Source organism: Malus sylvestris, chromosome 6, assembly GCF_916048215.2.
Source record: "Malus sylvestris chromosome 6, drMalSylv7.2, whole genome shotgun sequence".
Taxonomy (NCBI): Eukaryota; Viridiplantae; Streptophyta; class Magnoliopsida; order Rosales; family Rosaceae; genus Malus; species Malus sylvestris.
Window position 1 is genome coordinate 13,168,627 of NC_062265.1, and position 24,071 is coordinate 13,192,697.

Consider the following 24,071-nt stretch of genomic DNA (forward strand, 5'->3'; position numbering starts at 1 on the left):
AGACATAAGAAAGATTACACCTAAAACGCCCAAGAATTCCACTTTGAATTTCTGCACGTCAAGCTCCTCTTCTTCTTCTCCTTGCTGCGGCAGAGAGGGTTTAGGGGATTTTTGGATGTGATTTTGGTTTAGGAAGGGAGTTAGGATGGTATGGTGGTGCGGCAAGGGGTATGGGTGGTGTATGGAGGTGTAGAATGATGTATGGAGGTGTAGAATGGTGGCTGGAGTTGTAGAATGGGTGCGGCACAGAGTGGGAAAGTAGGGTTGGACGAATTTCTAAATTATGGAGAGGGTCATGGCTGCGGCTAGGTGTAGAAATATATATATAGGCACTTAAAAACCCTAGCAAATCAGATTAGGGCTTCTAGAAACCCAAATCCACCAGAAAAATAGGTTAAACAATCAGAAATTAGGTGAGAAAAGGGCCTAGGGTGCGGCAATTAAGTGGGCTAGGGTTAGGGCTTCTAGAAAGCCTTGCAAGGCAAGGAACTTAGTGTTCTAGAAGGGGAGAGGTGCGGCCCAAACCCTAGGGAAGATATATTAGGCTTTAACTTGGCAGAAATTAAATGAAAAAGGGCTTAGGGTGCGGCATAGGCTTAGGATCCACAAGGAATTAGGGTTTAGGTCATCTCAAAGCCCAAAGCCAACAATAGAAACTCACGAAAATGGAAACCTCCAAGAATAGGAACTTCCAACTTTAGAAACTTTGGTTGCCAATTCCGACTTCTTTGTTCTTCACTTTTATTTCTTCATTTCTTAAGCTCCTTTGACCTTCAAACTTGTCCATTCCTCGTGCTCCATTAGCATACACAACATTCCGGCTAAATTTTGCTCCAAAAAGCTCCAAATTGCATCATTTCATGTAATATGTCCTTTAAACCTGAAAACACATGAAAGTAGCTTAAACGACTACTTTAACAAAGAGAACATAACGAAAATGCATAAAAACTAGCTAACTAAGGCGCATAAATATGCTCCTATCACTATGTTAGATCTAGGAGCTTCAATTAACGTCATGCCATACTCAATATATGCATCCATGAACTTAGGAGAGCTTAAAAACGATGGTGTTATAATTCAATTAGCCGATCGTTCTAATGCATATCCGAAAGGAGTTTTGGAAGATGTGTTGGTGCAGGTGGATAACTTGATATTTCCAGCGGATTTCTATGTTTTAGAGATGGAGGACTCACCAAATGTCACCCCATTGCCGATTCTACTTGGGAGGCCCTTCATGAAAACAGCACGCACCAAGATCGATGTGTTCAAGGGGACGTTAACAATGGAATTTGATGGGGAGATTATTAATTTTAACATTTCTGAAGCTATGAAATTTCCTAAAGATGATCATTCTTGTTTTTTTATTGATATATTGGATGAATTGGCGCAGGATTATCTTGATATGTTGGAAGACGATCCCCTTGAAACGACGATTGCACAAGGACTTGGCATGAAGCCCAATCTGGCCGTACCTAAGGAGGAGCATGCCGAGCTTGTGGCTGCCTTGGAATCATTGCCCCAACTGATAGGAGCATATTTATGCGCCTTAGTTAGCTAGTTCTTATGCATCTTTGTTATGTTTTCTTCGTTAAAGTAGTCTTTTAAGCTACTTTCATGTGTTTTCAGGTTTAAAGGACATATTACATGAAATGATGCAATTTGGAGCTTTTGGAGCAAAAAGTGAGCTTGGAATGAAAAGGACATGCTTGGAACACAAGGTTGGGTTGAAATTGAAGAGTTCGAGATTTGAGGTTTCCTACTTGAAGTAGGAAAGCTAAGCCTAAAAGTTTCCATTTTGGGTTGATCTTTCCTAAATCGGAATTGGCAACCAAAGTTTCTAAAGTTGGAAGTTTCTATTTTTGGAGGTTTCCAATTTCAAGAGTTTCTATTCTCGGCTTTGGGCTTTTGGATGACCCATCTTTGCCTCTTGGACCTATGCCGCACCTAACCCTAACCCTAGCCCACTTAATCAGCCGCACCTAGGCCTTGTTCACATGAAAAAAATCTGATTACTTACCCTAAGCCCATGCCGCACCTAATGTTCTAGAAACCCTAGTTTTTGGTGGATTTCCTAACCCTAGCCGCACCTAAACCCTAGCCCATTTGTCTAATCTGATTTCTTTAGGGTTTGGCTGCCTATATATATATGTTTTACCTCCCTTGGCCGAATCACAACCCTCTCCATAATCCAGAAATTAATCCTTCACGCCAGAAACCATTCCCCATCTTCAACAGCACCTATCCTTCATCATTCACCATATTTTCTGACCCAAAACCACCCTAGCCGTCCCATACACCTATCCTACACACTTTTCCACCATTCTACACCATCCATAACCCCCAAAAACCATCACAAACCCCTGTGCCGCAACCAAGGAAGAGGAGGAAGGTTCTTAGATGTTCCTGCTGTGCAATTTAGATTGCTGGAATTTTTAGGTGTGATCTTTCTTATGTTTCAATGCATGAATATGATGCTAGATTATGAGGGAGTTTCACCTAATAGTTACAATCTTATAATCACAAGTAGTGAAGATCGCTTGAAAACGATCGCGTTGAATGAATTCTTAGCATAAGTTTCATGCAATTCATAGTAACAAATGCTTCGTCAATGCTTATGTTTTTCATAGAACGTAATGATTCTTGCTTGTATCTCTATTATGCAATTCATGTAGGGAACTTGTAGGGAATGTTTTGGGTTGTCGTATGCAATCATCCAACTTAATAACTTGTGGAAAAACTGAGGGTTAATTAGTGCAATTCACGGTTAATCTGGGGCGTTGAGTATTTATAATTTATTGGAAGAACAACTGAAAATCGTTTTGTTTGCAAGTGTGACATGTGTGGAGAAGAACCTCCTAACTAGCCTTTTATCCATCTATTTCACCAAAATCGTTTTTACAATCTGTGCTAATTAAAGTTTCTGTTTTGTGTTAAATTTTCGTCCAAAACAAATCCCCCTCTCATTTGAAGTCTTAGATTAGTTAGAAAGTATTTTGATTTGTGTTTCTAAGTATTTTGATTCAAGTTTTCATCAAATTTCGTCCAAATTAGTGTAGGTGCTCAAAACTGCCCAGAAAGTGGTTTTTAGGCAGTTTTGAGCCTTCTAGTTGCTGTTTTGAGTTTTAGGTTTGTTTAAGCGTTTTAACCTTTAGTTTGGCATTCTTTGAGTCTAGTTTAGTGTTTTAAACTTTGTTTTTGAGTTTTTAAGTCAGTTTCCAAGTGTTTAGCAATCCCTCCTAATCCCCGGTCTAGAACGATCCCTACTTACATCTCTACTACAATTTGACAAAAGAGGGTTTAATTTGTGTGCTTAATATATTTCGCATCACCAACATCGTGGTAAGCCTTCTAACCCAATTCCAATTCCCGTTTCCACTAATACGTTGTTACCTTCTGTGATTCAGGCCCCCGTTCTTGAGCTTAAACCGTTGCCGGATCATTTAAAGTATGTATTCTTGGGAGATGAAGAGACGTTGCCCGTCATTGTCTCTTCATCACTCACAGCATTAGAGGAAGAAAAGTTGATTCGAGTGTTGAAAGAGCACAAAACAGCCATTGGATGGACATTGGCCGATATTAAGGGAATTAGCCCTACAACATGCATGCATCGCATATTTCTAGAGGAGGGGGCTAAACCAACTCGAGAGGCTTAACGCAAACTCAACCCTCCGATGATGGAAGTTGTGAAAAAGGAGATTATAAAGCTTCTCGATTGTGGAGTGATTTATCCAATTTCGGATAGCCGTTGGGTCTCACCGGTTCAAGTTGTCCCGAAGAAGTCCGGAGTTACTGTGGTGAAGAATGCCGAGGATGAGCTTGTGCCAACCCATATTCAAACAGGTTGGAGAGTGTGCATTGACTATAGGAAGCTCAACAACACCACAAGTGATGCGCAATATATTAAGCACACAAATTAAACCCTCTTGTTGTAAAATTGTAGTAAAGATGCAAGTAGGGATCGTTCTGGACCGGGGATTAGGAGGGCTTGCTAAAACCTTTAAACTGACTTAGAAACACAAAAATAAACTTAAAAACACTTAACAAGACTCACAAGACTCAAATCAAACTTAAAAGACTCAAAACAGCACAAAACAATGAAATTGACTCAAATCTGCCACATAGAGGAAATTTGGACGAAAATTGGTTTTAACTTGACTCAAGACACTTAAAAACACAAACCAAAACAGATTCTAACTAATCTAACACTTCAAAGTAAAGGGGATTGGGTTTTTGGACGAAAATAAGCAAAACTAAACAGATTTTGGATGAAATTAAGATGAATGGATGGATGATGGATTAGCTAGAAGGTCCTTCCCCACACATGACACACTTGCACATAAACCAATTTTCAGTTGTTCTTTCGATAAATCATGAAACTCAACACCCCAGGTTAATTAGGTCCGCTTAAATTAACCTTCAAGTTCTCCTTAAGTTAATGAATTGGATGGGAAAGCGCATACAACAATTCAAAGCATTCTTCAAAAGTCCTTTACGTGAAAAGCACAATAAAGATACAATCAAAGATCATTAAGCATCATGAAAACTATAAGTATTGACGAGGCATTCGTTACTATGATGAGCATGAAACTAGTGCCAAGAATTCATTTAACGCGATCGTTTATAAGCGACCTCCACTACTTGTGAATATAAGTTTGTAACTATTAGGTGAAACTCCCTTATACTCTAGCATCATATTCATGCATGTGATAGGAGCATATTTATGCGCCTTAGTTAGCTAGTTCTTATGCATTTTCGTTATGTTTTCTTTGTTAAAGTAGTCTTTTAAGCTACTTTCATGTGTTTTCAGGTTTAAAGGACATGTTACATGAAATGATGCAATTTGGAGCTTTTGGAGCAAAAAGTGAGCTTGGATTGAAAAAGGACATGCTTGGAACACAAGGGTGGGATGAAATTGACGAGTTGAAGATTTGAGGTTTCCTACTTGAAGTAGGAAAGCTAAGCCTAAAAGTTTCCATTTTGGGTTGATCTTTCCTAAACCGGAATGGCCTTGCGTTTGAGCAACATTAGAAGGTTCCGAAGCGTTGGAAGACACAAAGAAAGGTGTTAGAATATTTTCTCATCCTTGCCATGGGTTAGGGCTTAGTTTCTCTTGGTTTTGGGCTTTTTAGAAGCCTATCCACACTCCCACTAATCAGCCGCACCTTTCCCCTTCTAGAACACCTATTTCCTTGCCTTGCAAGGCTTTCTAGAAGCCCTAACCCTAGCCCACTTAATTGCCGCACCCTAGGCCCTTTTCTCACCTAATTTCTGATTGTTTAACCTATTTTTCTGGTGGATTTGGGTTTCTAGAAGCCCTAATCTGATTTGCTAGGGTTTTTAAGTGCCTATATATATATTTCTACACCTAGCCGCACAGATCAGCTCTCCACAATTCAGAAATTCATCCAACCTTATTTCCCCACCTTGCCGCAGCCATCATCACCCTAATACCTCTTAGCCGCCACTTCTCCATCAAACCAGCCACTTCCCACCCCTTGCCGCAACCATTCTACACTTCCAGCCACCATTCTACACCTCCATACACCACCCATACCCCTTGCCGCACCACCATACCATCCTAACTCCCTTCCTAAACCAAAATCACATCCAAAAATCCCCTAAACCCTCTCTGCCGCAGCAAGGAGAAGAAGAAAGAGGAGCTTGACGTGCAGAATTCAAAGTGGAATTGTTGGGCGTTTTAGGTGTAATCTTTCTTATGTCTTCGATATTTCAATTCAATAAACTTTGTGTTGTGAGTATGAGGAACTAAACCCCCTTAGTTGGGGGGTAATTCGAAACCATGTATATGCTTGCAATATGATTTGATTACATTCAGTTGTTATTTCATAAGTTGTGGATTCAATTCGTTCATCTATTTGATTGATAACTTATTTGTGTATGTTGATTGAGAGTGCACGCTTAGTTTTCATGCATGAATACGATGCTAGATTATGAGGGAGTTTCACCTAATAGTTACAATCTTATGATCACAAGTAGTGAAGGTCGCTTGAAAACGATCGCGTTGAATGAGTTCTTAGCATAAGTTTCATGCAATTCATAGTAACAAATGCTTCGTCAATGCTTATGTTTTTCATAGAACGTAATGATTCTTGCTTGTATCTCTATTATGCAATTCATGTAGGGAACTTGTAGGGAATGTTTTAGGTTGTCGTATGCAATCATCCAACTTGATAACTTGTGGAAAAACTGAGGGTTAACTAGTGCAATTCACGGTTAATTTGGGGCGTTGAGTATTCATAATTCATTGGAAGAACAACTGATAATCGTTTTGTTTGCAAGTGTGACATGTGTGGAGAAGAACCTCCTAACTAGCCTTTTATCCATCCTTTTATTCAAAACGTTCTACAATCTGTTTAGTTTAAAGTTTCTGTTTTGTTTTCAATTTTCGTCCAAAACCAATCCCCCTTTGTTTTGAAATCTTAGATTAGTTAGAAAGTGTTTTGATTTGTGTTTTTAAGTGTTTTGATTCAAGTTTTCACTCAAATTCGTCCAAGTTCTTGTTAGGTTCTCAAAACTGCCCAGAAAGTGGTTTTTAGGCAGTTTTGAGTCATTAGGTTGCTGTTTTGAGTCTTAGGTTTGTTTAAGTGTTTTAACCTTTAGTTTTGCATTCTTTGAGTCTAGTTTAGTGGTTTAAACTTTGTTTTTGAGTTTTTAAGTCAGTTTCCAAGTGTTTAGCAATCCCTCCTAATCCCCGGTCTAGAACGATCCCTACTTACATCTCTACTACAATTTGACGAAAGAGGGTTTAATTTGTGTGCTTATCTATTTCGCATCAGGCCTATCACAACCATTGGTCCAAGTTAATATGAATTAGTAGTATATAATACTCCCACTATTTCGATGAAACAAGCGAGACTATATGGAACTACTAACGAATGCATTGCATCCTCATATGGACTATATATTCATATTAGGTTTTAGGATGATCCAACACAAGCCTTGAGTTGGACCTTGAGTTGGACTATATATTCATGTTACGCGTTAAATCTAATTAAACCGTTATTTCCTATTGGGCGTTGGACCCAACTATTCCAATTTGCATACATATAAACAAAAAAGAATACTTGAAATAAAGAGAAGGGCTTATGCCCTTTTACAACACATTAGATGGACTTATGTCCATTTACAACAAATTCGAATAATCAAATTACATTCAAATCTAAACTACTAAACCCAAACATTCATAATGTAAAGCGGCCAATCAAATAACTCAATTATCGAGGCCTTTGGTTCATAATCACCCTTTTCTTAATCAATCACATTAACTAAGAAAGAAACTTAAACAATTGGTTTTCGGATTCATAGAATTGATTTAAATGGAACTAATTGAAATGAAAATCCAATTCTCATTAAAGAGACAAAACCATTTTGTTCTCATCTTATTTGGGCCAAAACCAACGACCTCAATGTTGGAAGTATGCCCACAAAGCCACTCATTTGATGTAATAGCTTTTTGGAATACTTAGCTTTTAAACTTTTATATGTTTAATGAAGGGCAAAATAAAGAATTAAAGAATTAAAGAAACGAAACGAACAAAACAAATTCTCCCACACTTAGCTTTTTAAACTTTTAAGCTTTTAAACTTTTAAACTTTTATATGTAATAGCTTTTTAAACTTTTATATGCTTTTTGGAATACTTAGCTATCAAATTCTCCCACACTTAGCTTTTGCTAGTCCTCGAGCAAAATAAAGAATTAAAGAAAAACAAAACGAACAAAACAAACAAAACACAACCTAAACCTTCCAACATTTACCTCAGGGATTTCCAATACACATGACATGTTAAAAATCATCATTCCCACAGATTTTAGTCATCTTTACACTTAAGCACACACTTAATCATAGTCACCACGTACTAGTTCACATTTAACCAATTAAAACATGATTTTGAACGTAGTAACATGCCTTAGAGAATTTGCTCAATTCCTTACTAGATATGCACTCAATTTTCACACAGATTTTCTGACTACACACCCTATACTAGTTATATGTGAGAAGATTGATGTAAATATGAAAACGAATGCTCACATATATGTTATAAGAAGGAAAGCTTTCTCTGAATTTAATAAGCATGTATATGATCTCATGAAAGGAATGCTACTACTCAGATGCGAGAACCAGTGACACCATATGCTCATACCAATCCCAAACTCCACAAATTGAAATACATAACACTCAAGATAGAAGTTAAGGGTTGTAACGGGGCTTGGGGTATTGGCTAACAAAGAAAGGTGAAGGGTAAACAAACGTTCTTAAAACAATAGTAAGCAAAGCAATGAAATTGACTCTTCGAATTCACTTTTGAATGCAAAAATCAACTTTTAAACTCAAAGGGGAAATTCATGCAACACTTGGGGTCAAATTCAATGTTTTGGACCCCTTCTTCAACAACCAACACCTTAGAGCTCATTTCCATGCTCTTTCAACTCTTTTTCACACTTTTCTCAACATTTTTCTTTTTTTCTTCTTTTTTCTACGAATTTTCTTTCTTTTTTTTTTTTTTTTTCTCGTGCCTCAAAATAGACTTTGGCACATCCACCTATCAAAAATCCTTCCCCCACACTTGTTTTCTGCACACCCTCAATCAAAAGGAATTCATTTTAAGTCATGCTTACTATGCTTCAAGAACAAGGGTATGGATGGTCCTAATCTAGGCTAGGTAAGGATAATGTGGGTTAACAAACAATATAGGCTAAACAAGGCTCAACGGGTTTAAACCTACAAAAACAAATGTATGGAATGAAGGCTTTTTGGCTATGGTGGTAACTACTAAACAACTTTATCTTGAATATGTGTTATGCAATTCAATAACATGTTTTGAATGAAATTGGCATGAGTTCTAGCATTTGGAACTAAATGATGAAACGCCTTCTAAGTAGTAACCAAGCAAAGAATAATGAGATCATGCAACGACTTTAGAAAACAAGAATGCACAGATTTTAACTCTCCAAATAAAGTTTTAGGCTCAAGTCTCTCAGGGTTGTAGCTTTAGTTTGAGTTTCTTCCTTCAAGCATGTCACAAAAACTTATTTTTTCCTTTTTGATGACATGTGAATTCATAAGTTATAACTACAACTAAGCATAAACCAAGAGTAAATCAAACTTCCATCCATGTTTATAACTCTCTTCAATAGTCATGCAATTAAAAACCGAATCCTCATCATTGTGTTGGAAGGTACCCTAAGACACAAACAAACACACAAAAACAACTTAAAAACGACTCTTTTTGGGTTTTTTAAAACAAATTTTCAAATTTTTATGGGATTTTCGGATTTTTGAATCAAAACACATTAAAACACACCAAAACAGCCTAAAAACAGCAAGAAACAACATTGGAAATTATGAGTGAGAAAACCCTACGAATTTGCATCAAAACACTTTGGTTACCCCCCCACACTTAAACCAAACATTGTCCTCAATGTTTCAAGCATAGACTCACACAAAAACACATAAACAAACAAACCAACACTAACAAACTAAACATGGCAGAAACGAAAGAAACAACAAAGAGAAGGGTTTAGAAACACAAATCTGGAATTGGAGTGCTCTCTAGGTCTTCCTTTGTCAAATGCATGGGTTGCCTCCCACGAAGCGCTTGCTTTAACGTCTTCCAGCCGGACGGTACCTCCGTTTAAGCTTGACTAGGTTCCATGGCATGGAGGGGTACATCCTCCATGACATGCTCCTTGAAATACTCATGCATTGGGTCTATGTATGGCAGTGGATAATGATGGTCCCAGATTGTGGCATTGAGCTTCCCAAGGTCAAAGTAAGAACTCCCATAATCATGGATTCGATTTGGTACCTGCACCACAGAAGGCAATAACCTATTAGTGGAAACGGGAATTGGAATTAGAGGAGGAGGCTTACCAATGCATGTAGATGAAGACTCAAAAAGGGCAGCAAAGGTGGTGCTCTCGGCCAGATTTGGTATTTTGGGTGTAATGACATGTTTCGTATGCTCCACTCCAATACCCTCTTCGATGATGCATCTAGGGACATCCTTCTTGATTGGTGCGCATGAATGTTCCTTCCCCACATTTTTAATCACATCTATTGCAAAACAAGAACGAACATCATTAGGATTCTTAACATATTCAGGAACTTTGAATTTAATCAATTCATCACCAAACTCCATTGTTAACTCTCCCTTAGCCACATCAATCTTGGTTTGGGCTGTCTTCATGAAGGGCCTCCCTAATAGTATCGGCAATGGGGTAGAATAGGGTGAATCCTCCATGTCAAGCACGTAAAAGTCCGCTGGAAAAATAAAATTACCAACCTGCACCAAAACATCTTTTGGGTATGCATTAGAACGATCGGCTAATTGAATTATCACACCATCATTTTTAAGCTCACCTAAGTTCATAGATGCATAAATTGAGTATGGCATAACATTAATCGAAGCCCCTAAGTCTAACATGCATTGTTCAAACTTAGTATTACCCATAACGCACGGAATTGTAAAACTACCCGGATCTTTGCATTTAGGGGGTAATTTCCTTTGTAACATGGCAGAAACATTCTCACTTACTTGGACCACCTCTTTGTTCGAAATCCTTCTCCTTGATGTACAAAGTTCTTTTAAAAACTTAGCATACCTCGGGACTTGCTTAATTGCATCAAGGAGCGGAATATTGACTTGAACTTTTCGAAAGGTCTCTAGAATGTCCTTCTCGGCTTCTTCCTTCTTTGATTGCCTAAACCTGCCAGGAAAGGGCAAATTTAGTCGAATGGAACTAGAAAAAGTCGAATTTGGACTTACCTTGGTGGTTTGGGACGGCTTAGGAGGGCTAGATGGTGGCGGCAAGGATTGTTCATCCTTGGCCGTAAGTTTTGGTCCCTGTGCCTTCTCTTTGTTGTTTATTTCGTTTCTGCCATGTTCGGTTGTTAGTGTTTGTTTGTTTGTTTATGTGTTTTTGTGTGAGTCTATGCTTAAAACATTGAGGACAATGTTTGGTTTAAGTGTGGGGGGGTAACCAAAGTGTTTTGATGCAAATTCGTAGGGTTTTCTCACTCATAATTTCCAATGTTGTTTCTTGCTGTTTTTAGGTGTTTTTAGGCTGTTTTGGTGTGTTTTAATGTGTTTTGATTCAAAAGTCCGAAAATCCCATAAAAATTTGAAAATTTGTTTTAAAAAACCCAAAAAGAGTCGTTTTTAAGTTGTTTTTGTGTGTTTGTTTGTGTCTTAGGGTACCTTCCAACACAATGATGAGGATTCGGTTTTTAATTGCATGACTGTTAAAGAGAGTTATAAACATGGATGAAAGTTTGATTTACTCTTGGTTTATGCTTAGTTGTGGTTATAACTTATGAATTCACATGTAATCAAAAAGGAAAAAAATCAGTTTTTGTGACATGCTTGAAGGAAGAAACTCAAACTAAAGCTACAACCCTGAGAGACTTGAGCCTAAAACTTTATTTGGAGAGTTAAAATCTGTGCATTCTTGTTTTCTAAAGTCGTTGCATGATCTCACTATTCTTTGCTTGGTTATTACTTAGAAGGCGTTTCATCACTTTAGTTCCAAATGCTAGAACTCATGCCAATTTCATTCAAAACATTTCATTGAATTGCATAACACGTATTCAAGATAAAGTTGTTTAGTAGTTACCACCATAGCCAAAAAGCCTTCATTCCATACATTTGTTTTTGTAGGTTTAAACCCGTTGAGCCTTGTTTAGCCTATATTGTTTGTTAACCCACATTATCTTTACCTAGCCTAGATTAGGACCATCCATACCCTTGTTCTTGAAGCATAGTAAGCATGACTTAAAATGAATTCCTTTTGATTGAGGGTGTGTAGAAAACAAGTGTGGGGGAAGGATTTTTGATAGGTGGATGTGCCAAAGTCTATTTTGAGGCACGAGAAAAAAAAGAAGAAAGAAAAAAAAAGAAGAATGTTGAGAAAAGTGTGAAAAAGAGTTCTTAAGTGTTGTTTGTTGAAGGAAGGGTCCAAAACAGTGAATTCGGCCCTAATTGTTGTTGAATCTTCCCTTTGTGTTTAAAAGTTAATTTCTGCATGCTAATGGGAATTCTGAGTACGATTTCATTGTTTTGCTTACTATTGCTTAAAGAACGTTTGTTTTCCCTATCCTTTCGTTGTTAGCCAACTCCCCTAGCCCCGTTACAACCCTTGACTTTAATCTTGAGTGTTATGTGTTTCAATGTGTGGAGTTTGGGATTGGTATGAGCATATGGTGTCACTGGTTCTCGCGTCTAAGTAGTAGCATTCCTTTCATGAGATCATATACATGCTTATTAAACTCAGAAAAAGCTTTCCTTGTTATAACATATGTGAGCATTCGTTTTCATATTTACATCAATCTTCTCACATATAACTAGTATAGGGTGTGTAGTTAGAAAATCTGTGTGAAAATTGAGTGCATATCTAGTGAGGAATTGAGCAAATTCTCTAAGGCATGTTACTACATTCAAAATCATGTTTTACTTGGTTAAATGCGAATTAGTACGTGGTAACTATAATTAAGTATGTGCTTAAGTGTAAAGATGGCTAAAATCTGTGGGAATGATGATTTTTAATATGTCATGTGCATTGGAAATCCCTGAGGCAAACGTTGGAAGGTTTAGGTTGTTTTTGTTTGTTTTGTTTCGTTTTGTTTTTCTTTTGTTTCTTTGTTTTGCTCGAGGACTAGCAAAAGCTAAGTGTGGGGGAATTTGATAGGAGCATATTTATGCACCTTAGTTAGCTAGTTCTTATGCATTTTCGTTATGTTTTCTTAGTTAAAGTAGTCTTTTGAGCTACTTTCATGTGTTTTCAGGTTCAAAGGGCATATGACATAAAAGATGGCAAAATGGAGCATTTTAGAGCAAAAGTGAGCTTGGATTGAAAAGTACATGCTTGGAACAAGGAATGGACGAGTTTGAAGGTCGAGGGAGCTTAAGAAATGAAGAAATGAAAGTAAAGAACAAAGAAGTCGGAATTGGCAACTAAAGTTTCTAAAGTTGGAAGTTTCTATTCTTGGAGGTTTCCATTTTCGAGAGTTTCTATTCTTGGCTTTGGGCTTTTGGATGACCCATCTTTGCCTCTTGGACCTATGCCGCACCTAACCCTAACCCTAGCCCACTTAATCAGCCGCACCTAGGCCTTGTTCACATGAAAAAAATCTGATTACTTCCCCTAAGCCCATGCCGCACCTAATGTTCTAGAAACCCTAGTTTTTGGTGGATTTCCTAACCCTAGCCGCACCTAAACCCTAGCCCATTTGTCTAACCTGATTTCTTTAGGGTTTGGCTGCCTATATATATGTGTTTTACCTCCCTTGGCCGAAGAACACCCTCTCCATATTCAGAAATTCGTCCAAAACCCTATTTCCCACCTTGCCGCAGCCTTCCATCCCCAAACTCCCAACTTTCTGCCCAAATTCAACCTTGCCGCACCATCCTCTTCCCCAAACCATTCCTACATCCTTCCATAACCATTCATCCACCTTGTGCAGCCACTAAAGGAGGAGAAAGAAGGAGTGCCGTGCAGTCCAAAGGAAGAAGACACCTTGCACATGCAATCTGCCATTAGTGGAGTGTTTGGAGTTCTTTCTTTCTTTGTTTCTGTTTTCATGTTTAATTTAAATTGTTGTTCAATTATGTTAGACATGTGGAACTAATTTCTTTTTAGTTAGAGGTGAATTTGAAGCCATGGACATATGTTTTATATGATTTGATTTCTTCCAATTATGATTTCAGAAATTGTGAATGTGATTTACTTATCTATTTGATTGATAACTTGTTTATGTATGTGGGTTGAGGGTCGACACTTAATTTGCATGCTTAAACTTGATGCTAGGGTATAAGGGAATTTCACCTAATCGTTATTAACTTATATTCATAAGTAGTGAAAGTCGCTAGTCACGATTGTGTTAAGTAAATCCTAGGTAAGAGTAACATGCGTATCCCATAGGTATGAATGCCTCGTCAATGCTTATGATGTCCATTGAACTTAATGATCTTTGATATGTGTCTCTATCATGCGTATTCCATAGTTAGGGTCCTTGATAAGAATAATTTGGTTGTAATGCGTATTCCATTCAATTCAATGAATCTAGGGAAATCTGAGAATTAATTGGTGCAATCTAGTTAATTTGGGGCATTGTCATTCATGATTTGTTGAAAGAGTAATTGGAGATTGAGTTGTATGCATATGTTCATGTGTGGATAAGGAACCCTCTAACTAGCTTCTCACCATTCTATTTAATCACAATCTGTTTTGCTTTACATTTGTTTTTAAAGTTTGAGTTTTAAAGTTTTAATTTCGTCAAAATCATTCCCCCATCTATTTTAAAGTGTTAGATTAGTTAGAAATCCATTTAGTTGTGTTTCTAAGTGTTTTGAGTCAAGTCATAGTCCAAATTCGTCCAAAGTAGTGTAGGTGCTCAAAACTGCCCAGAAAGTGGTTTTTAGGCAGTTTTGAGCCTTCTAGTTGCTGTTTTGAGTTTTTAGTTTGTTTAGGTGTTTTAAACCCTACTTTTGCATTAATTGAGTCTAGTTTAGTGTTCTACATTATATTTTTATGTTCTTGAGTCAGTTTTACATTGATTAGCATCCCTAGTTAATCCCCGGTTAGAACGATCCCTATTTGCTCATATACTACAATTGTCATCCATAGGGTTTAATTTGTGTGTCAAGTTAATTTTCACATCAAATTTTGGCGCCGTTGCCGGGGAGTAGCAAAATTGCTAATCCCTTGTGTTTTTGCCGTGTGTTTTAGTATAATTTACTTAGTTTTCTGATTTTGTTTTGTTTTCTTGGTTTAGGTACTAGTGCATGACGCGGAGTTCTCAAACTGTGCATGCACACATATTGGATTTCAACGACGATTTTGAACGTGATTTGAGAAGAAAGAGGAGGCATCCCGAACCTAGTGAACCTAGTTCAAGTTCAGAGGCCGAATCTGAGTTTGAAGAAGAGGAAGAAGAAGTTATGGCCGCGGACAATCGGACCATTAAAGAGCTTTCGGCCTCGGGGTTGACCAATGCCGCACCATTATGCATTCAATACCCCGCGGCTGCCCAAGGCAAGACCGACGAATTTGAGTTGAAGTCAAGCTTGTTGCACCACATTCCGAAATACCATGGGCTTTCCATGGAAGATCCCAACAAGCATCTCAAGGAGTTCGAGGTTGTTTGTTCGAGCATGACACCCATCAATGTTGACGGGAGTATTCTGATGATGAAGGCTTTTCCATTCTCACTTTTGGAAAAGGCGAAAGATTGGCTTTACGAGTTAGCACCCGGAACGGTTACATCTTGGGATAGTATGAAAAGAGTGTTCTTGGAGAAGTTTTTCCCAACTTCAAGAGTCATTCTCTTGAGGAAACGGATTAGTGGCATCCAACAAAACCCAGGTGAATCGTTTCCTTCTTATTATGAACGTTTTAAATCACTTGTTGCTTCTTGTCCACAGCATCAAATGAAGGAGGAGCTACTCATTCAATACTTCTACGAAGGACTCCTTCCCATGGAACGCCAAATGCTTGATGCCTCGGCGGGAGGAGCGTTGGTGGATAAGACTCCGGGGGCTGCAAAAGTTCTAATTGCCAACCGAGCACATAATGCACAACAATACGAAGGTGTTGGACAAAGGGACCCCCCACGGCCACAAGTGAATGAGGTAAGTTCTATGCCCGAGATTCAATCCCAATTAGCTAACCTTACTTCTATTGTTTCTCAGTTGGCCGAGGGAATGAAGATTCATGGACCAAGTGTGTGTGGCGTGTGCTCGATGCAAGGACATGCCAACGATCAATGCCCTCAATTGATTGAGAATGGGGGTTGGGAATCTGCCAATGCCGTGGGTTTTGGGAACCAAAATCAACCACGCCATGATCCATACTCTAATTCCTACAATCCGGGGTGGAGGGACCATCCGAATTTCAAATGGCGGGATCCTCAACAACCCCAACAACAAGGAGGATTTAGGCAGCAACCACCGGGCTTTTATACAAAGCCATTCGTCCCCAATCAAAACCAAGTGCAAACCGCCCCACCAACCTCAGGTACGTCTTTGGATAATGATCAAGTTGTTAAGTTACTTACTACTTTGACGCAGGAAGTACAAACTCAAAATAAGGAGAGACAAATCCAAGACAAACGGGTGGACAACTTGGAGAAGCAAATGGGTCAAATTGCAGAGTTTATGGGGCAAATTAGAGAACAAGGCAGATTGCCTAGTTCAACCGTTGTGAACCCGAAGGGAGGATTTGAAACCGCTAAGGCCATCATGTTAAGAAGTGGTAAACAGGTTGGAGCGGACTCAAATACATCCAAATCAAGTCAAGACGAGGAGGACAAGTTGATGCAAGAGGAGGCACAAAGAGCAAAACCCACGGCCAAGGATGACCAAACCTTGCCGCCACCACCTAGTCCTCCTAAATCGTCCTCAACCACCAAGGTAAGTCCAAATTCGACTTTTTCTAGTTCTATTCCACTGAACGTGCCCTTTCCTGGCAGGTTTAGGCAATCAAAGAAGGAAGAGGCCGAGAAGGACATTCTAGAGACTTTTCGGAAAGTTCAAGTCAATATCCCGCTCCTTGATGCGATTAAGCAAGTCCCGAGGTATGCTAAGTTCTTAAAAGAACTTTGTACAACAAGGAGAAGGATTTCGAACAAAGAGGTGGTCCAGGTAAGTGAAAACGTCTCTGCTGTGTTACAAAGGAAATTACCCCCTAAATGCAAAGATCCGGGTAGTTTTACAATTCCGTGCGTTATTGGTAATACTAAGTTTGAACAATGCATGTTAGACTTAGGGGCTTCGATTAATGTTATGCCATACTCGATTTATGCATCTATGAACTTAGGTGAGCTTAAAAATGATGGTGTGATAATTCAATTAGCCGATCGTTCTAATGCATATCCAAAGGGTGTTTTGGAAGATGTTTTGGTGCAGGTTGGTAACTTGATTTTTCCAGCGGATTTCTACGTGCTTGACATGGAGGATTCACCCCATTCCACCCCATTGCCGATTCTATTAGGGAGGCCCTTCATGAAAACAGCCCGCACCAAGATAGATGTGTTTAAAGGAACTTTAACGATGGAATTTGATGGGGAAGTCATTGATTTTAATCTTTCTGAAAGTATTAAATTTCCTAAGGACGATCATTCTTGCTTTTCTATTGATATAATTGATGATTTGGCGCAGGATTTCCTCGATTGTTTGGAGAGGGATACACTTGAAACGACAATTGCACAAGGAATTGGGCACAAAGATGGTGTTGCCGTGCCTAGAAGTGAGGATGAGGCCGAGATAGTGGCTGCCCTTGAGTCACTCCCTCAACACCATGCGTTGAAGTATTTGTTCACCAAGAAGGAGGCCAAACCACGACTTATTCGTTGGATGCTTCTTCTCCAAGAGTTCGATATCGAAATCCGGGACAAGAAGGGAAGTGAAAACGTGGTGGCTGACCACTTGAGCCGTATGGTGCATGAGGAGGATGCCGTACCTATCATGGAGACATTCCCAGATGAGCAACTGATGTCCGTCAAGGTAAGTGAACCGTGGTATGCTGATTTGGTGAATTATTTGGTGTCTAAACATGTTCCTAGTGAATTACTTAAACACCAAGGTGATAAATTGAAGAAAGAGGCACGGTTTTATGTGTGGGATGACCCGTATTTATGGAAATATTGCCCTGACCAAGTTATACGTAGGTGTGTGCACGATTCTGAGTTTAATGCTATTCTAACATTTTGTCACACTTATGCTTGTGGGGGACACTTTGGCACTAATAGAACAGCACTTAAGGTATTAGAATGTGGTTTCTATTGGCCTACCATCTTTAGGGATGCTAGAACATTTTGCATGTCTTGTGATAGATGCCAAAGAACGGGCAATATAGGTCCTAAACAACAAATGCCGCAAACCCCCATTTTTAGTGTTGAAATATTTGATGTTTGGGGTATTGATTTTATGGGTCCCTTTCCTTCGTCACATGGATTTCTTTATATATTACTTGCTGTGGATTATGTGTCGAAGTGGGTGGAAGCAAAAGCCACCCGAACTAATGATTCTCGAGTGGTTGCAGATTTTGTGAAAACTAACATTTTTGCAAGGTTCGGAATGCCACGCGTGCTCATCAGTGATGGAGGTTCCCATTTTTGTAATCGAACCATCGAGGCGTTGCTCAAGAAATACAATGTCACGCATAAGGTGGCCACACCTTATCATCCTCAAACGAGCGGGCAAGCCGAGGTTTCGAATAGGGAAATCAAGCAAATTATTGAGAAGACCGTGGGGCCTACGAGGAAGGATTGGAGTTTTCGCTTAAACGATGCATTGTGGGCGTATCGCACTGCCTACAAAACCCCCATTGGGATGTCACCTTTTCGGCTCATCTATGGGAAGCCATGCCATCTTCCCGTCGAGTTAGAGCATCGTGCACACTGGGCCGTCAAAACGTTTAACATGGACCTTGATGCCGCAGGTTTACATAGGAAGCTCCAATTGTGTGAGCTTGAGGAAATCCGAAATGAAGCATATGAGAATGCCCGGATTTACAAGGAGAAAACGAAGGCATTCCATGACAAGATGATTCGTGCCAAGACGTTCTCTATTGGGCAGAAAGTGTTGTTGTTCAATTCTCGCCTTCGGTTGTTTCCGGGTAAGTTGCGTTCCAAATGGGTTGGTCCTTTTATTGTCACTAATGTTTTCCCTCATGGTGCAGTGCAAATCAAGAGTTCAAGGACGCAACAAGAATTCAAAGTGAATGGGCATCGATTGAAGCCCTATTACGAGATGTTTGAGGAGCATGTCGTGGAGGAGGTACCCCTCCATGCCGTGGCACATAGTCAAGCTTAAACGGAGGTACCGTCCGGCTGGAAGACGTTAAAGCAAGCGCTTCTTGGGAGGCAACCCATGCATTCGACAAAGGAAGACCTAGAGAGCACTCCAATTCCAGATTTGCGTTCCTAAACCCTTCTCTTTGTTGTTTATTTCGTTTCTGCCATGTTCGGTTGTTAGTGTTTGTTTGTTTGTTTATGTGTTTTTGTGTGAGTCTATGCTTAAAACATTGAGGACAATGTTTGGTTTAAGTGTGGGGGGGTAACCAAAGTGTTTTGATGCAAATTCGTAGGGTTTTCTCACTCATAATTTCCAATGTTGTTTCTTGCTGTTTTTAGGTGTTTTTAGGCTGTTTTGGTGTGTTTTAATGTGTTTTGATTCAAAAGTCCGAAAATCCCATAAAAATTTGAAAATTTGTTTTAAAAAACCCAAAAAGAGTCGTTTTTAAGTTGTTTTTGTGTGTTTGTTTGTGTCTTAGGGTACCTTCCAACACAATGATGAGGATTCGGTTTTTAATTGCATGACTGTTAAAGAGAGTTATAAACATGGATGAAAGTTTGATTTACTCTTGGTTTATGCTTAGTTGTGGTTATAACTTATGAATTCACATGTAATCAAAAAGGAAAAAAATCAGTTTTTGTGACATGCTTGAAGGAAGAAACTCAAACTAAAGCTACAACCCTGAGAGACTTGAGCCTAAAACTTTATTTGGAGAGTTAAAATCTGTGCATTCTTGTTTTCTAAAGTCGTTGCATGATCTCACTATTCTTTGCTTGGTTATTACTTAGAAGGCGTTTCATCACTTTAGTTCCAAATGCTAGAACTCATGCCAATTTCATTCAAAACATTTCATTGAATTGCATAACACGTATTCAAGATAAAGTTGTTTAGTAGTTACCACCATAGCCAAAAAGCCTTCATTCCATACATTTGTTTTTGTAGGTTTAAACCCGTTGAGCCTTGTTTAGCCTATATTGTTTGTTAACCCACATTATCTTTACCTAGCCTAGATTAGGACCATCCATACCCTTGTTCTTGAAGCATAGTAAGCATGACTTAAAATGAATTCCTTTTGATTGAGGGTGTGTAGAAAACAAGTGTGGGGGAAGGATTTTTGATAGGTGGATGTGCCAAAGTCTATTTTGAGGCACGAGAAAAAAAAGAAGAAAGAAAAAAAAAGAAGAATGTTGAGAAAAGTGTGAAAAAGAGTTCTTAAGTGTTGTTTGTTGAAGGAAGGGTCCAAAACAGTGAATTCGGCCCTAATTGTTGTTGAATCTTCCCTTTGTGTTTAAAAGTTAATTTCTGCATGCTAATGGGAATTCTGAGTACGATTTCATTGTTTTGCTTACTATTGCTTAAAGAACGTTTGTTTTCCCTATCCTTTCGTTGTTAGCCAACTCCCCTAGCCCCGTTACAACCCTTGACTTTAATCTTGAGTGTTATGTGTTTCAATGTGTGGAGTTTGGGATTGGTATGAGCATATGGTGTCACTGGTTCTCGCGTCTAAGTAGTAGCATTCCTTTCATGAGATCATATACATGCTTATTAAACTCAGAAAAAGCTTTCCTTGTTATAACATATGTGAGCATTCGTTTTCATATTTACATCAATCTTCTCACATATAACTAGTATAGGGTGTGTAGTTAGAAAATCTGTGTGAAAATTGAGTGCATATCTAGTGAGGAATTGAGCAAATTCTCTAAGGCATGTTACTACATTCAAAATCATGTTTTACTTGGTTAAATGCGAATTAGTACGTGGTAACTATAATTAAGTATGTGCTTAAGTGTAAAGATGGCTAAAATCTGTGGGAATGATGATTTTTAATATGTCATGTGCATTGGAAATCCCTGAGGCAAACGTTGGAAGGTTTAGGTTGTTTTTGTTTGTTTTGTTTCGTTTTGTTTTTCTTTTGTTTCTTTGTTTTGCTCGAGGACTAGCAAAAGCTAAGTGTGGGGGAATTTGATAGGAGCATATTTATGCACCTTAGTTAGCTAGTTCTTATGCATTTTCGTTATGTTTTCTTAGTTAAAGTAGTCTTTTGAGCTACTTTCATGTGTTTTCAGGTTCAAAGGGCATATGACATAAAAGATGGCAAAATGGAGCATTTTAGAGCAAAAGTGAGCTTGGATTGAAAAGTACATGCTTGGAACAAGGAATGGACGAGTTTGAAGGTCGAGGGAGCTTAAGAAATGAAGAAATGAAAGTAAAGAACAAAGAAGTCGGAATTGGCAACTAAAGTTTCTAAAGTTGGAAGTTTCTATTCTTGGAGGTTTCCATTTTCGAGAGTTTCTATTCTTGGCTTTGGGCTTTTGGATGACCCATCTTTGCCTCTTGGACCTATGCCGCACCTAACCCTAACCCTAGCCCACTTAATCAGCCGCACCTAGGCCTTGTTCACATGAAAAAAATCTGATTACTTCCCCTAAGCCCATGCCGCACCTAATGTTCTAGAAACCCTAGTTTTTGGTGGATTTCCTAACCCTAGCCGCACCTAAACCCTAGCCCATTTGTCTAACCTGATTTCTTTAGGGTTTGGCTGCCTATATATATGTGTTTTACCTCCCTTGGCCGAAGAACACCCTCTCCATATTCAGAAATTCGTCCAAAACCCTATTTCCCACCTTGCCGCAGCCTTCCATCCCCAAACTCCCAACTTTCTGCCCAAATTCAACCTTGCCGCACCATCCTCTTCCCCAAACCATTCCTACATCCTTCCATAACCATTCATCCACCTTGTGCAGCCACTAAAGGAGGAGAAAGAAGGAGTGCCGTGCAGTCCAAAGGAAGAAGACACCTTGCACATGCAATCTGCCATTAGTGGAGTGTTTGGAGTTCTTTCTTTCTTTGTTTCTGTTTTCATGTTTAATTTAAATTGTTGTTCAATTATGTTAGACATGTGGAACTAATTTCTTTTTAGTTAGAGGTGAATTTGAAGCCATGGACATATGTTTTATATGATTTGATTTCTTCCAATTATGATTTCAGAAATTGTGAATGTGATTTACTTATCTATTTGATTGATAACTTGTTTATGTATGTGGGTTGAGGGTCGACACTTAATTTGCATGCTTAAACTTGATGCTAGGGTATAAGGGAATTTCACCTAATCGTTATTAACTTATATTCATAAGTAGTGAAAGTCGCTAGTCACGATTGTGTTAAGTAAATCCTAGGTAAGAGTAACATGCGTATCCCATAGGTATGAATGCCTCGTCAATGCTTATGATGTCCATTGAACTTAATGATCTTTGATATGTGTCTCTATCATGCGTATTCCATAGTTAGGGTCCTTGATAAGAATAATTTGGTTGTAATGCGTATTCCATTCAATTCAATGAATCTAGGGAAATCTGAGAATTAATTGGTGCAATCTAGTTAATTTGGGGCATTGTCATTCATGATTTGTTGAAAGAGTAATTGGAGATTGAGTTGTATGCATATGTTCATGTGTGGATAAGGAACCCTCTAACTAGCTTCTCACCATTCTATTTAATCACAATCTGTTTTGCTTTACATTTGTTTTTAAAGTTTGAGTTTTAAAGTTTTAATTTCGTCAAAATCATTCCCCCATCTATTTTAAAGTGTTAGATTAGTTAGAAATCCATTTAGTTGTGTTTCTAAGTGTTTTGAGTCAAGTCATAGTCCAAATTCGTCCAAAGTAGTGTAGGTGCTCAAAACTGCCCAGAAAGTGGTTTTTAGGCAGTTTTGAGCCTTCTAGTTGCTGTTTTGAGTTTTTAGTTTGTTTAGGTGTTTTAAACCCTACTTTTGCATTAATTGAGTCTAGTTTAGTGTTCTACATTATATTTTTATGTTCTTGAGTCAGTTTTACATTGATTAGCATCCCTAGTTAATCCCCGGTTAGAACGATCCCTATTTGCTCATATACTACAATTGTCATCCATAGGGTTTAATTTGTGTGTCAAGTTAATTTTCACATCAATGTGAAACTGACTCAAGAACATAAAAACATAATGTAGAACATTAAACTAGACTCAATTAATGCAAAACTAGGGTTTAAAACACCTAAACAAACTAAAAACTCAAAACAGCAACTAGAAGGCTCAAAACTGCCTTAAAACCACTTTCTGGGCAGTTTTGAGTACCTAACACTAGTTTGGACGAATTTGGACTATGACTTGACTCAAAACACTTAAAAACACAACTAATTGGATTTCTAACTAATCTAACACTTTAAAATAAATGGGGGAATGATTTTGACGAAATTAAGACTTTAAAACTCAAACTTTAAAAACAAATGTAAAGCAAAACAGATTGTGATTAAATAGAATGGTGAGAAGCTAGTTAGAGGATTCCTTATCCACACATGAACATATGCATACAACTCAATCTCCAATTACTCTTTCAACAAACCATGAATGACAATGCCCCAAATTAACTAGATTGCACCAATTAATTCTCAGATTTCCCTAGATTCATTGAATTGAATGGAATACGCATTACAACCAAATTATTCTTATCAAGGACCCTAACTATGGAATACGCATGATAGAGACACATATCAAAGATCATTAAGTTCAATGGAAATCATAAGCATTGACGAGGCATTCATAACTATGGGATACGCATGTTACTCTTGCCTAGGATTTACTTAACGGAATCGTGACTAGCGACTTTCACTACTTATGAATACAAGTTAATAACGATTAGGTGAAATTCCCTTATATCCTAGCATCAAGTTTAAGCATGCAAATTAAGTGTCGACCCTCAACCCACATACATAAACAAGTTATCAATCAAATAGATAAGTAAATCACATTCACAATTTCTGAAATCATAATTGGAAGAAATCAAATCATATAAAACATATGTCCATGGCTTCAAATTCACCTCTAACTAAAAAGAAATTAGTTCCACATGTTTAACATAATTGAAAAGCAAGTTAAATTAAACATGAAAACAGAAACAAAGAAAGAAAGAACTCTAGAAACTCCAATGGTTGAAGATTGCATGCGACAAAGCCTTCCTCCTCTCCAAAGGTCACGGAAAAGCTCCTCTCTTTGGTGGAATGGAAGTGTTGCGGCAAAAGGATGGGGGAAGGTTAGAAAATATGGAAGAATGGTGGTAGATGGCTTGCGGCCAGGAAGAAAAATGGCTAGAATTGTGTTTTTGAGGTTTTTGGATGTGTAGAATGGTGTGGCTGGAAGTATGGACGAAAATTAGGTGATTCAACCCTAAAATATGTATTTATAGGCACCACAAAACCCTAGAGAAATCAGCACAAGTAATGGGCTAGG

The 24,071-nt window shown here is 38.4% G+C and overlaps 1 protein-coding gene and 1 long non-coding RNA gene across 2 annotated transcripts; one reads left to right on the forward strand and one right to left on the reverse strand.

The window, feature by feature from the left end:
* Window positions 1-1,632: 1,632 nt before the first annotated feature.
* On the reverse strand, window positions 1,633-13,460 carry LOC126626639 (uncharacterized). The gene is made up of 3 exons (XR_007624754.1): window positions 13,180-13,460; window positions 1,980-2,035; window positions 1,633-1,944 (listed from the first exon to the last, which is right to left on the reverse strand). It is a non-coding gene; the product is annotated as an uncharacterized LOC126626639 (long non-coding RNA).
* Window positions 13,461-14,866: 1,406 nt separating this feature from the next.
* Window positions 14,867-17,262, forward strand: LOC126625458 (uncharacterized; the record flags this gene model as incomplete). Its single annotated transcript, XM_050294550.1, has 2 exons — window positions 14,867-16,236; window positions 16,549-17,262. Coding segments are annotated over exons 1-2 (1,992 nt in total), but the record flags the coding sequence as incomplete, so codon positions are not given.
* Window positions 17,263-24,071: the final 6,809 nt, after the last annotated feature.